This window comes from Trematomus bernacchii, unplaced genomic scaffold (assembly GCF_902827165.1).
Source record: "Trematomus bernacchii unplaced genomic scaffold, fTreBer1.1, whole genome shotgun sequence".
NCBI classification, from domain to species: Eukaryota; Metazoa; Chordata; class Actinopteri; order Perciformes; family Nototheniidae; genus Trematomus; species Trematomus bernacchii.
The window spans coordinates 537,156-551,153 of NW_022987419.1; the positions used below are offsets into that span (position 1 = coordinate 537,156).

Sequence of the window (13,998 nt, forward strand, 5' to 3'; positions counted from 1 at the left end):
GGAGCCACCTTTGAAGTGTGAAAGCCCTAATTATTAGAACATCTTTAAATAGATTATTGCTCATCCATTAACTGGGAATGAAGGGTAATAGATTTTCTATATTTTAATGGATGATTATAATTTTTTTAAACCTACGCTGGCTGATTTGTTTTGTCTTTTGTTACATTGAAAGAATATCACCTGCCCTCTTGTTTTGTTATTGCTCTCCCATTGCTTCGCTCCCGTCTGCATCTAAAATCTGTTACAAAAGCTTCTCAGTTTGAAGTATTATTCATTACAGCCCACTGAAAATACCATCCATCCGTGTACCCTCTGACGAGAGAAAGACTTTTCAGTTTTCTGTCCCCGTGCCTTTTTTTCAGAATCTCTGCTTTTACTGGCAGGTCTCCTCACCAGAGCAGCAGACTATAAATACGACCCCTCTGAATGCCCACATCCTCGCCCCTCAAATAAATCATGGGCCTTTCAGCGGGGGCAGACACACGGCCCCTAGCAGGACTGTCCTGTGTGTACACACGCTGCAAACGAGACTGTCGGATCACAATCTAACAACACACACACACACACACACACACACACACACACACACACACACACACACACACACACACACACACACACACACACACACACACACACACACACACACACACACACACACACACACACACACACTCTTAGGGACACACACCCACACACACACTTAGGGACACACACCCACACACACACACACACACTTAGGGACACCCACAGACAGAGGTGGGAAGTAGTGGAGTACAAATATTTCGTTACTGTACTTAAGTATATTTTTCCGGTATCAGTACTTTACTCCACTACTTCTTTTTCTGACGACTTTTTACTTTTACTTCTTACAACACAAATACCTGTACTTTCTACTTCTTACATTTTCATTGCGTGCCTATTGATTTTAACCCGATCCGTGTATCCATCATTTCCTGGTCTTCTCTAAAGAAGAGGGACCAATGAAAACGTTGTCATTTTGCCGTTGTTCAGCATCGACACATTCATTAGCTAACAATGACATTATTGTTCTAATAATATAAAGGGAGGTCAGTTATCTTTAAAACAGTTGGTAGTTATGGGTACTTTTTACTTAAGTACATTTCGAAGCCCATACTTTTACCAGAGTATTTTTAAACACGAGTATCTGTACTTCTACTTGAGTAAAGGATGTGTGTACTTTTGCCATCTCTGCCCACAGACAACTGAGGAGAGCGATCCGTTACAGTACCATGGGATACAGGCGAGACCCCTCGCCTGTCACTCCTCCCAGAGAATAGGAGCCAGTGTGGGGACCAGGGGGACTGGAGCTCATCAGAGGGGTTGACTCAGTCCTGGCTACTCCCTCTGCACTGTGGGTCTGGCACTCGGCACAGGTGGAAAACGGAAGAGGGTGAGTGGGTAATCATGAGGGTGTTGGCCCCGTTCTGCCCACACAAAAAAGCACAACCCACAACTATGGGCCCTCTTACCAGCCTGTCGTGTGTGGTTTCTTGAGACTGTCATCACAGGCGCTCAGCAAATGAGAAACACAGACGCGGAGGAAGAGGAAAGAGAAACACAGAAAAGCAGGATGTGTGCCCGCTGAATAAAGTCAACACAGGCTGGAAGCTGGGAGAAGAGGCAAAGAGCTTCACAGGGAGGAAGTGTTTGGGTTTCACGGTGGACCCAAACTTATTCTGAGACTACAAAGTAGCGAGCAAATGTAATGTGTAAGTGTGGTCGACTAAATATGAACAAATACTGTTTGTCTGTTTACTTCTGCATCTTCGCTGATGTGTACCCAAACGGAGAGTGAGCAAACACCAAAACCGACTAACACACAAACCGACTGGAGGAAACAGCTAGACAAATTAATTTGGACGCAAATCGGCCTTGACTTTTGTCAATCTGTCAAAAAAGCCTCACCCTTCCCAGGCATTATCCGTGATATTCTTTCCTTCCGTCTTTTGAGGAACGTCAGTGTGATGAGCGTCTAAGCTGGAAACGGGCTGCAGTTGTTTTCTTTGCAAAAACACCTGTCTAAACAGCAGCAAAGCCAAGGGCAAGTCTCAGCTGTCAGCGTCGTTGACAGCTCTTGACAAAAATTCAACAGAGACAATTCCTAAGACGTCCACTCAAGCGAAACAATGCACGTGTGCTGGAGTGACCCCAGCTGGGCTCTCTTCTTTACGTCTCTGTGTTGTTTGTAGGAGCTCTGCAACACACATTTTAAAAACACCTGGAAGAAGGTCAAATGCGAGACATTCCCGGAAAGAAAGTCTTTGTTTTGTTTGTGTCCTTGGTTTCGAATGCACTTAATCCTTCTAAATAAAGCAGTGGCTTCAATGACATTGACTCAGCAAAAAGAAGAAAAAAAACTCTTACAGTTGTGTGACAGCAACAAAAGGCCAGACTATTTAGGTGATTAATTAATACAGCTTACAACCATTTATAAAGCCGTTTGTATCACCTGTCCAGAGTGGATTTAGGCGCTGTTTCAGGGAAGATTTACTGAACAAAGACCAGGTGGCTCATTAGCTACCAGAGACTTAGCTGGGTCTGTATAGAAGGGGATCTCTGGGGTGGTCAAGTTTCAGTCCTTATGCTTAAATTTCAACACATGGATCCTTAATCTGTAATGCCTTCATCAGCTATAGTCCAGTTCCCATCACCTGCCGCTCATATGAGCACCTCCGGGCCTGTTGGAGTGGGTTTGTGTTTGCAGCGTGGAGTGAAAAATTGCATTGAAACCGAGGCTCCGATGTGGTAACAAGCTAAACAAAGGCTGAGTGATGAGAAGGCCTGCACACATTCATGGAGCTCGTATTTTAGTAAAACTATACTCAACTCACTTCATTTGCTAATTCAAGGTTTTTGCAGGGTTCAACAAATTACATTTTAATTCCACATAGAGTCAAGTCAAGTTTATTTATATAGCACATTTTATCCGACAGCCATGTGCTTGAAAAAGACACAGAGATCATACATAAGACTGTAGTACTTTTTTAAGAGTAAGAATGAAAGTCTAAAAGAAAACTGGTTAGGAAGATGTGGCTGAGAATTATTTATTATTATTTCACATGTTTTTTCAGTACTTCCCAGCAGTATAGAACAATAATTCCCATGTGATGAAACCTGAACTTGTATAAGTTGAAGACAATGGATGGATTGAAAAGGATTGTTTTCTTTAGGTTTATTTAAGTTCTTGCTTGAATCAAAACTCACCTATTATGAGACAATGAGGTTCCTAGAAGTGGTGGAATATAACTAAGAAGCTCAAGTACATTTGAGGAACTTTTACTTGAGTATTTTAATTTCTGCTTTTTATATACTATTACTTCTATACATCTCACAGGATCATTTTCCTGCAGGCTGAAAACTTGCATAGTTCTACTTACAAAATACTTTTAATCGCAGTTCAGTGTTTTTTCCCAGTGAAGTGACTTAGGTAAAGGATCTTTTTGTTCATTTCTGTGGCTAGCGGTCTTTGCAGAAGGTCTGAGACTCCTTAAGAAGGATTAAATTGAATCCTGCACACATATATATACTTTTTATCAACAAGCTCTATAACGTCCCTGTCCAACAGACATCAATTGAATGAAGAAAAACATCACTGCTAATGGCAGGCAAAATAAATACATATAAGACCTTTACAAAAAAAACACACCTATTATTTATAAGAATAGCTTACTCTAAAAACAATATCACATCACAAATCATGTACCGACAAATTCACTGCAAAAACGTTTTCCTTGTAGCATGTTTATTTAGAAACACAACTGTGTCACTGTTTAAGGTAAACTAAACATTTACTTAAAACTGTACATTCTTAATTTTTTTTTTTAAAGCGTACATTTTGTTTACATGATGAGAATGTACAGGATGATCACGTCTCATCAATGAAAGCAGCTTTACTTGTACAAATACATATTTTACACATATGGCGGATATTTCTGTAGGTGGACAACACATTAAATCATGCCAACATGTACGAGCATGTAGAAACTACTTTCACTTGTTAAACGCACAATTTCCCAACCGTCTACAACAATACACATACTGCCTAACAGGCTAATAACATGTGGTCAAAATGGAGATCCTATGAAGCTTTTCATGCGTCATAACCATTTTAAATGCAAACTTCTGTTCTATAACGGACAGTTGAATAAGGCTATGCAGAGACTTCTAATGAAATGTGGTACGTTTCAGCTCAGCTTGACACTTGGGTTCTACAGGCTTCATACTAACACATAATCAAGTCTTATTTTTATATTTAGTTAAGGTGAATCATAGAAATTAAATCATAGCTGCGTGTAAACTTGAAAAAAAAGAGGTCCCGTTTCCTTTTTGGTGAACCACCCAAGAAATCGTTCCTGCTAAATATCCGAACTGGAGGCCAAGGTCTTGAAAACCACACAGTCTGTTCTTTTTCTCACCCGTACGACTGACACACAGGAAAACAGAGAACACACTCTGAACACATTTCAGAGGAATACTGACTGAAGGCAATTTTTAAGTGTGACTTTGTGTGTGTATAAGTGTGTGTGTGACTGCTGGAGGCGTCACTGCAACACACACATGGAGCTGCGGGGGGGGTTGACTGTCCTGGCAACGGTGTCCTGACTGTAGTTCACGATGTCCGCCTTCACCACGCGCTGGAGAGACACAGAGACAGATGTAGAATCAAAAGGATGCCACAAAAACACAAATAAAGAGTCAAATAATCACAGTGTTAAATCTCACACATGTTTACAGGGACAGTTCAACTCAAAAACCAATAACCTTGAGTGTTATTTATCAATTGACATTGTTTTGGGGGGAGTTACCAAGTGTTTGAGACATAAGGCGCTTTCACACCGGAGTACTTTTCCCAGTATAGTTCCGATAGTTCTTGAAATTTTGCGTTCACACCAAAAGAATCGGCAAAGTACTTGGTGTGAAAGCGCCTATAGAGACTTGACCTTTTCTCCAGTATGATTGAACTAGATGATGCTATGCATGTAGTGTCTCTTTCCAGGGACAAAGACCCGGTTACTAAAGATAATCCACAGACCTTGTTGTGAGCACTTTAATGTGTGTGAAATGTTTTCTTTCTACCGAACCACACCCACGAGCACTATTAAGAAAATAGTACCATCTAGCTCCATTATATCTGAGAGAAGGCAGACATCTCCTACACTTGGTAATTCACACCAGGACAGTCTGGATTGCTGAAAAGCACTACAGGTAAAAGGATTAGATTTGCTGTTTATTACAGTTAGATAAAACCGGAAATTAAAAAGAAAATGTTTTATTAATAAAGAAATACTTAAGAAATAGACAGCTTGGGAAACAAGACTTCCTTTGCTTACGGGCTAAGGGTAATATGAGGAGAGTGAATTCCACTTGTGTGTCTATCATGGATTTATAATAAGAACGGTCTGTATACGATTAATATGAATCTAGTGGCCTTTGGCTGTAGCTTCAGACAAAAGAGAGTGACATCTGTATTCCCATGTGACTAAAGGGAATAATTAAACCGCCCAAAACATTAAAATGTGATTTGTTTTTTAGTATATATATATATAGAGGGATCAAAATCCACAGATATATAACTGAGATTCATAAGACAGTTTGGCAATATACGGAGGAGGTGTAATAATGGGGTTTCTCTTTTTATTCTAAAGGTCCCATGTCATGGCCATTTCTACTGATCATATTTCCATAGTTGAGGTCTACTAGAATAGATTTAAATTGTGCAATTTTCCAAAATCTCATTGGTTTCTCATACAGCATCTCTGTATAGTATGTGTATTCACTCTCTGTCCTAAACGGCTTGTTGGAGCTCCTGCCCCCCCCCTCCCTATGAGCCCAGTGGCCGTCTGCGAGACAGCGAGACACAGCGAAACCCAGCCCGAAACCAGCCCGAACACACACACACACCCGCAGCCTGGGTGGGAGTTTGTGTGTGTGCTCACACACCGACTCACAGCCTCGCCGCGTCCCGCCGTCTCAGGGAGGAGAAAGCGGTGGAGCTGCAGCTGAGAAAAGATTGAGTGTGTGTGTGTGAGGAAGGAACGGCTCCACGGATTGGTCCATTTGGGTATGGACACGTCACTGTACCCAGGAAGAAAAAGAGAAATGTCCAACGAGGCGTTCTGGGGCAGCATAGACAGGTCTTTTCTGTGTTAGAGTTTTATTCGCTACAGGGTGTACTTTGAGGGTTTGTGACTCTGCAGACCGTTTACATGCATAAAAAGCTTCATAACACACAAGGGGACGGGTAATAACCGGAAAAGCATGACATGGGACCTTTAAAGCTCTAATCTAAACCACAGGAACAAAATACATCTAACATATCTGTGGTACTTACTACAACTACGCAACTGTTCTCTGATTCTAACAGCTCTAACAAAGGTCTGATGAAATAAATCTGCGACTGTGGAGACATACTTCCAACTATTGAACAGAACATATTTTGCTTTGCTGGCTGTTCTCTTGTGTAATTGGGCCTTCATCCTGTGGGTACGCCACCAGCTCAGCCTTCACAATCATCTGAGCAGTTCAACACGCAGAGCAGTGGAGGGATGGAGGAAAGCAAAACGACAAGGACAAAGACATGAGAGAGGATGATGACAGTGGGAACAATGCAGACCAGAGCCAAGAGGGGGGGGGGGGACAATGAACAGGAGACGATGAGGGAAGGGTCATGGATTGAGAAAAAATGAAAAATAAATGTGAGAAACAGACAAAAAAAGTGAAGCATGACATTAATGTGCACCAACAGAAAGTGAAGACAAGAATATTAAGACATATCTTCCATCTAATATCTAACAGAACATCCAACTTAAATGTGCCTATTTATCTACTGCCCATTTTCCAATCTTTTAATAGGATAATTGCTTTGGCAAAAATAAAGGGAAAGTTATGCCTTATGTATATCCTGGTGCATTAAAACTGTGGACTAGGGAAGTCTAAAGTGATCTAATGTAATGCTATATGTGTACCTCTGGATGCTTAAGCCACTACATCCCTTTCTTATGACCAATGTGCAGTGAGTTGAACTATTTTATAAATATATTGACACCTAGTAAAGTATTTTGAAGCTATATGTGGCAGCAGTTGAATCTGAGGCAGGCTGCATTACCGTTAAGAGCAGAGCACGCGGCTGAACGCAGGCCCTGGTTGGCTGTCTGATTAACGAGCTGCCGAAGCCTGGTGTCGGAGCCTTGAGTGATCCCGGCCTCGCTATCTGATCCACCGACAGAGGAGCATGACGGAGGGGCTGCTCGGCAGATACAATACTGTCGGGGGTGCTGACCCTCGTGTTCAGCTCTCTGAAGCTGACAGCTGATAATGAGGCTTCGCTCGCCCCACAGCTACACCAAGAGCCTCAGATCTATATTCATTTCTGAACGTCTTCAGCTTTTAGGAATGTGTATGGAGAGTGCTTTTTTAGATGGAAAATGTACCAAACATGAACTGAAAGAAATGGATATATTTCTCTATTAGTCAATAAACAAAATTGGGGTCTGCAACTTAAACTAATATTTCTGCTTTTCTCTGTTTTACATTTTAAACGTGTTTTGGACTGATGCTCAGACGCAACCTTGGCTTTTGGAGAATGTCTTGTTATTCAGTCCCAAAGCCTGAGATATTCAGTTTAATATTATGTAGAAAAGCAGGGAATCATCATATTTGAGAGGCTAAGAAACTGAAATAATGCTAAATCAATTATTTAAATAGTTGCCGGTTCTTTTTCTGCTGATGGAATAATCAAAGCAGCTCAAAAAGCAATAAGGTCTCAGAACATGAAAATTAAATGCCGTCTTGATTTTGATCATATGTTTTTTAGAGTCCATTAGTCACCTGGGCTGGCTGCTAAAAAGTACACTTAGTATGACCATGTATCAGAAGTTGATACATATCATTTTGGAACTAAAATCACTTCACAATGTTGACTTTTTTACGTTTCTGTCAACTAGCCTTTTTTCCGCGAAGACGCAAAAGCACTTTGCTTTATTGACAGAGCTATCAAGGGAGGGGAGGAAGAAGAAAGTAGACGGACAGCTCCATTAGTCGACAGTCATTTTCAGTTAGTCAGCGGCCGTGTTGGTGATGGGAGAGGGGCTTGAGAATTTGGCCAGTGTTTCCCTTACATGCTCTCCCTTCTCTGGGGGTCCTGACCTCTCTGTAGCCCCCAGGCTCATCAACCACTGCCCAGCCAGTGTGGCTCCAAGCGGTCATATCAGAGCCAGGATTAATGCTTCTGGGGGAGGTGACCTTGTAAATCCTACAGCTGCCACCACTGGGCACCTTGGTCTGGATGGCAAGCTGAGACCCCGTTTCAGCCCAAAACGGTGGGAGATAAACCAAATAAATCAGACAGCCAATCCTAACCTCCTCACCCCTACGACGGACTACCTTTAACCTCTGACTTCATGCGTTAATGTGGTCAATGTGGGTCTATTTGCAGATGGCCAGTGTCAGTGGCAGGTAGACTATCACAGGAGGCAGACGTAACAAACTCGTGTTTACACAACAAAAGGTCCTTTACAGTGTGTGGCGACCTCCACTGACCTAACACACTCACTGTGACCTCCCTTAACTTCAGGGAGCACTGCACGTAATATTAGGAGAGAGGAAGTGGGTAAATATCACCAGATACGTTCATTCTTTTACCAATCTGTTTTACATTTAAGAAAATATACCAACTTTTCTGTCCCTAAAACCAACTTAAGCAGTTTTCACAAATGTTCTGACATTTATTAATTATTTTCTGTAATATAGAATTTAGATTACAGTAATATTTGTTAATTTATAGTATTCTCTAGGAATTGTATTACATATTTTACACAGCATTGTGGTCTAATAGAAGAAATACACTTTCATTGACTCTTAAAGGTGGGGTAGGTAAGTTTGAGAAACCGGCTCGAGATACACTTTTTGTTATATTCCATGGAATGCTCTTAACATCCCGATAGCAATGAATATCTTGAGTGCTTTGACAACAAATCCATAAAAAAATGTCATCTGTGGAAGCCATAATACTGTAAAAAGTACGACCAATCATTTTAGCCGGCCCGGCTAAAATAACTGGATGGCCTACCTGCCTGTCAGCCTTCCATCTGTGCACAAACTTATCTCGTGCCCTCATTGGTCATGTGCGCGTTCGTGTGTGTTGGAGGAGGGGCTCTGTAAGGAAGTGGCAGATTTTCTCCGGTTGTGTATTTTCAAATTCTAGCGCACTCGAGCCGGTTTCTCAAACTTACCTACCCCACCTTTAAACACTTAAAGAGTAATGGCATCCCATTCATCTATTTTATGTTCTTTTTTAACCACTATTAGCGCTACTAAATATGTCGCATTGTCGCATTCACTCCCTGCATTAGTTCATCCATTTTAGAGATATCTAAGTGTAATTATTTTCGAAGTTTGGTTTTAAAACCTTCATCAGGCTTGTATTCTGGCATTCTTGACTTAATTCTTATTATTTAGTGCGCACACGGCACTTTAGTTGTGAATAACCTGCTTAATTTACAAGGACAATGGGATTGATCATTATAAGGACACTGGTACAAACAAATCTACTGTTTAAGAACTTAATCTGACATAATATTTCTTAGGACCTTCTCAAGTAACTTAGCAAAATATTGGTAAATAAAGCACTTTGAACAGTGGCTGGTTCCCAACAGAGTGTCCATTTCTATCTTGTTCGGAACAAATTTAAAGTATGAACGCTGCATGGAGCTTTTGGTGACATTCGAGGAGTGACCTTGATGCCATCATGGCTCACCTGGGACTGCTCAATTTCTGCTTTGTTTAGCTTTACACCAAGAATCTCAGCAGCCACTCTCTGGAAACAAAGGAACACCTAGCAGGAGAGATAACAAGAAAAATAGGACACGTTGGGAGTAATCAAAGTCACTGTGTACTTTAAATAGTGACTTATTGAATCAGCTGGTACTTACTGAATCCCCTGTCTTGGCGGATACGAACTGACTGATGAGGCTGTTCTCTTGGCAGAAACGCTGGTGTTTGTCAGCCTTCACTGTCCTCATGTGCTCCAGGTCGACTGTGGACGAAACACAGCATGACATGTGAAAAAACGTACAAGATAGACAGATTTATGCGGTGGTTATACAGCACTCTTGCAGGGTTGACTGTCACGTATCTGAACATAAACAAAAAAAAAAACTGTTTACACTTGAGTTAAGATGGAAGGGGATCTGCCTAGTGTTAAAGAATAGGCACGTATAACAAAGCATAATTCAATTGTTATGTTGCTTTCAAACCCGGCTGCTAGTTTAATATTTGTATTTATGGAGGAGGTCATTTCAGGGAGTTTGAGAGTGGAAATGATCGTCTCAGTAGCCTCGAGCGTCCATTACCAAAAGCTGGATGTGACACATTCCTCGGTGTAAGCTTCGTACAGTTGAACCCCGAAGCCATGAACCTCTATTTGACCCGAAACAGACAAACCAGCCCAGCTGTGGAGAAATGCTTAAGACACAATACGTTGATGACCAAAGTCTTCAGGCTACTCTCACAGTGAGAGCGTGGATGGAGAAATCAGATTGACTTATGGGTGCGTCTGCCTTTAAGGTTGGCAGTCAGGCCCAAGAACTGGGACTGTCACCTTCATGCTGATTTACTGTGAGCTCACAATGACACGCCTTCCTCTTTAGCCATTGTGATGTGCATTCGACTCCTGTGCTGTGATACCGGGCGCTTTGCTTCTCTCCTTCCTCACTATGGGGTCATGCTGGGGTCGATGAGGAAGGTCACCTGGGGGTCTTGCAGCTGAAAGCAGTAGCCTGGCTCTTTATTTCTGGCTTTGTGCGGAAAGGCTGCCACGCCCGGTATCTAGTTTGTACGTGTCTATGGTAGCTGGAGGAGGTCAGGCTACTGTACGGTGTAGCGTTTCTCTCGTCCCCCCGAGTTTTATTCTTTGTGTGAGGTTTCATTGAAGTTGTCAAGGATTTACCCCGTTCTCATGCCCCTGTGTGTGTGTGTGTGTGTGTGTGTGTGTGTGTGTGTGTGTGTGTGTGTGTGTGTGTGTGTGTGTGTGTGTGTGTGTGTGTGTGTGTGTGTGTGTGTGTGTGTGTGTGTGTGTGTGTGTGTGTGTGTGTGTGTGTGTGTGTGTGTGTGTGTGTGTGTGTGTGTGTGTGTGTGTGTGTGTGTGTGTGTGTGTGTGTGTGTGTGTGTGTGTGTGTGTGTGTGTGTGTGTGTGTGTGTGTGTGTGTGTGTGGGGGAGGGATAGAACCAGAAGCAGAGCCAGAGGGAGACAGATACATACAATTGTAAACAGTGAACTAATCCTGAATTATTAATAACTCAGTAAGTCATATGACCCAGAAAAGTTAAAGGCCAATCCACAACGACCACAAGAACTACATTTGGAAAGAATCATTTTAGACTCAAACGAATATTACCATCATCATGTCGTCATAAGTGACATATAAACACAAACCTTTCTGGGCAGGGTTAGACACTTTTACCACTACTCAGTGTCCAGGGCAGACTGTCATGTCTCGGCCTGTACATAAACAGAGCTGTCTCATAGGCGTCAGCAGGTTATTAATTCCAGTCATTAACAGTGGAGGTACCCAGCATGCTACTAGAAGTAAACACTGCTAATCCTTTGGATCCTGCACACTTGGGAAAGGTTATCAATCATGTGTGACAGTCAGATTAGCCAACATTAACATGGTGGCTCAGGGGCTGAGGAAGGCACGTTACTGTTAGTCAAAAAGGTGTAGTGAGGTTTCTGATTCCTGCCTGTGGGCCCCAAGGGGAGGGGAAATGAAGAAGTAGGCAAGAAAAAAGGAATAACTTCAACAAAACTAGAAGAGGCCTTATTTCTTAAGTACATCGCAGGTGGAAAACCCTTAGAAGTTAATATTTTCAATGTAATTTCTTTGCGATGTATAGCATTTTAAGCATTAATGATTTTTAGGTGTTGCAATGTAGTCGCTAAAAGGCATTTGACATTGAGGTCAGTGTCAATTGAAGTGTAAACGAGTGCATTAGTTTCAGTTCAATAAGTTCAGTTAAAGTTGCAGCAAAGATAGTTTAAGTGTGTGCTGTGTAAATAATTGTCATTTGTTATGTAAGCAGTGACAACAGCGGGGATATGAGTTGAAGTATTCAAACTGTAAGAAATGAAATGAAGTGCGAGCTGATGTGTAGCAGCTGCAGATTTGAGTCTCTGGGCATGTTGTCATTGAATTGTAGATGTTCAGATTTCTATTTTAAGAACTCAGGGAAAATGTCAAGATCAGATGATACAGAGAAAGCCAGAGAAAAATCTACAAAATGTCCCCGATATGAATAAAATGACAGACCTATTTTTGTTATTTGTTAAGTCCATGATTTGTGAACAACTACTCCTTTCATGTTCTCACACAAAAGATTGTTTCGCATGTGGCATTTGTCTTTGTAAACTGAAGACTAATCCCACAGTTTTAGTCTTTTTCTCCCTAATGTACCCATTTCTACTTATCAGGTCAAGACAATCTTCCTCCGATGATCTGGTTTCCCTCTGTTTCTGTCAAACTGTACATCAGCTTAACAACCCCGAGGAAGTGACTGCAAACACGAAATAAACTGTTTAGTCCTCCGAGCACATAGAGATAGTGGAGAGGATCATCACTCGCCAAGAGCGATGGCCCTCCCTCGCTCTGGTCACCGTCGGTGTTTATTTAAAAGGTCTGCCTGTCATTGCGGTGAATTACAAGACAACAGTTGGAGATTAATATCTGGCGGACAAATTGGGCTTTTACCGTAAATATCTGATTTGTTATTGTGGTGATCCATTACATAGAAGGAAACACAACCAAATGAGAGCAAAATATGAAGGCTCCTCTCCACATGTTAGTGTCTGTGGGGATGTCAGCTGAGCTCCTTCATGGAAAGACTCTGCTCAGTGGCAGACCTGATTATCCTGACAGCACACAGACTTGGAGTCACTAAAAACTTGGAATTAGAAATAAGGTTTTATTTTGGTTTGATGGATCTGGCCAGAAAATGCTCTCAAACCAACGCTGTTGCGATATCACCTCCCTTAAATAATAGAAACATCTGCCAAAACTGACTTTAAAATAACTGAAGAGGTATTGTTACTTAAGCTTAGTCCTCTGGTATTTGGAAAACAAACCTTCTCAAGAGATATCTGCCAAAAATCTTTGAATATTGTACAACTTCTATAAATACTTTTATAAATAATGTCTTATTCCTTTCCCAGTAAGTCATGAAAGCCAAACTTCAACCCAGTGAATAACATTACATGAATCCCTCGTGAAAAAGATGCCTAGCTATTGTAAAAAATAAATATGTTGCTCTCTTTTAACGAAAAAGGTTGGTAAAGCAGCTGTTATTACTAAAAGCCTTTTGAAACACTCCCGACCTGTATCATTAATTTAGCTAAACTGCCACTGTGGCAGCAGGTGATAATTGCTGGATAATGCTAATATAGGCCACCTTAATTTAATGATGTTGTTTTTTTTAAATACAACTTTTAATTTGAAGATTTGAGCTATTTCTTCTTACAAAACATCCTCACTCTTGCTTTAAATGGGAAAATTCACACCAGAACCAAAGTCAACTGGCACATACTTTGCATTTCCAGACACTCTATTGTTATTCTCATTGACACATTAAGAGGGCCAAATGTGGATGATGTGAGAATTCAGGGGTGACTATTTCTTTTACAGTTCACCAACACATGTTGCCAAGGCAAAACAATACGCTAATAGCTCTACGTTGGCCAACCAGCCTGGAAACCCAACACCGCACTGTGTGATCCTCAGTGGGCTTTTTAAAACCATGCTGTGATAACAGAGACACCTACTTACTGTTCTGCCGAGTCGGCTGCTGGGGACCAATTGGAGCAGTTTACCCAGCGCGCAACAGCCAGAGAATAAGCTTGACATAACACAGTTAATTGCCGGCAGCCTCGTTTTAAACTAAACAGCAGTGGGTGCAGTGGGGAGTTTGAGGGCTGAGGGTGGAATG

At 41.6% G+C, this 13,998-nt stretch overlaps 1 protein-coding gene across 2 annotated transcripts in view; it reads right to left on the minus strand.

Annotated features, from left to right (window-relative positions):
- Positions 1–3,727: 3,727 nt before the first annotated feature.
- The window catches only part of rab28 (RAB28, member RAS oncogene family), a 29,241-nt gene continuing 18,970 nt past the window's right edge, over positions 3,728–13,998 (minus strand). The window contains exons 5-8 of one of the 2 annotated variants that reach the window (XM_034139639.1): positions 9,954–10,057; positions 9,779–9,856; positions 6,436–6,537; positions 4,570–4,658 (exon numbers count right to left, since the gene is read on the minus strand). In XM_034139639.1, coding sequence (XP_033995530.1) covers positions 6,442–6,537; positions 9,779–9,856; positions 9,954–10,057 — 278 coding nt within the window. In that variant the 3' untranslated portion in view covers positions 4,570–4,658; positions 6,436–6,441. Of the gene's footprint in view, positions 4,659–6,435; positions 6,538–9,778; positions 9,857–9,953; positions 10,058–13,998 lie in introns of both variants that reach the window. The other variant, XM_034139644.1, reaches the window with a different exon arrangement.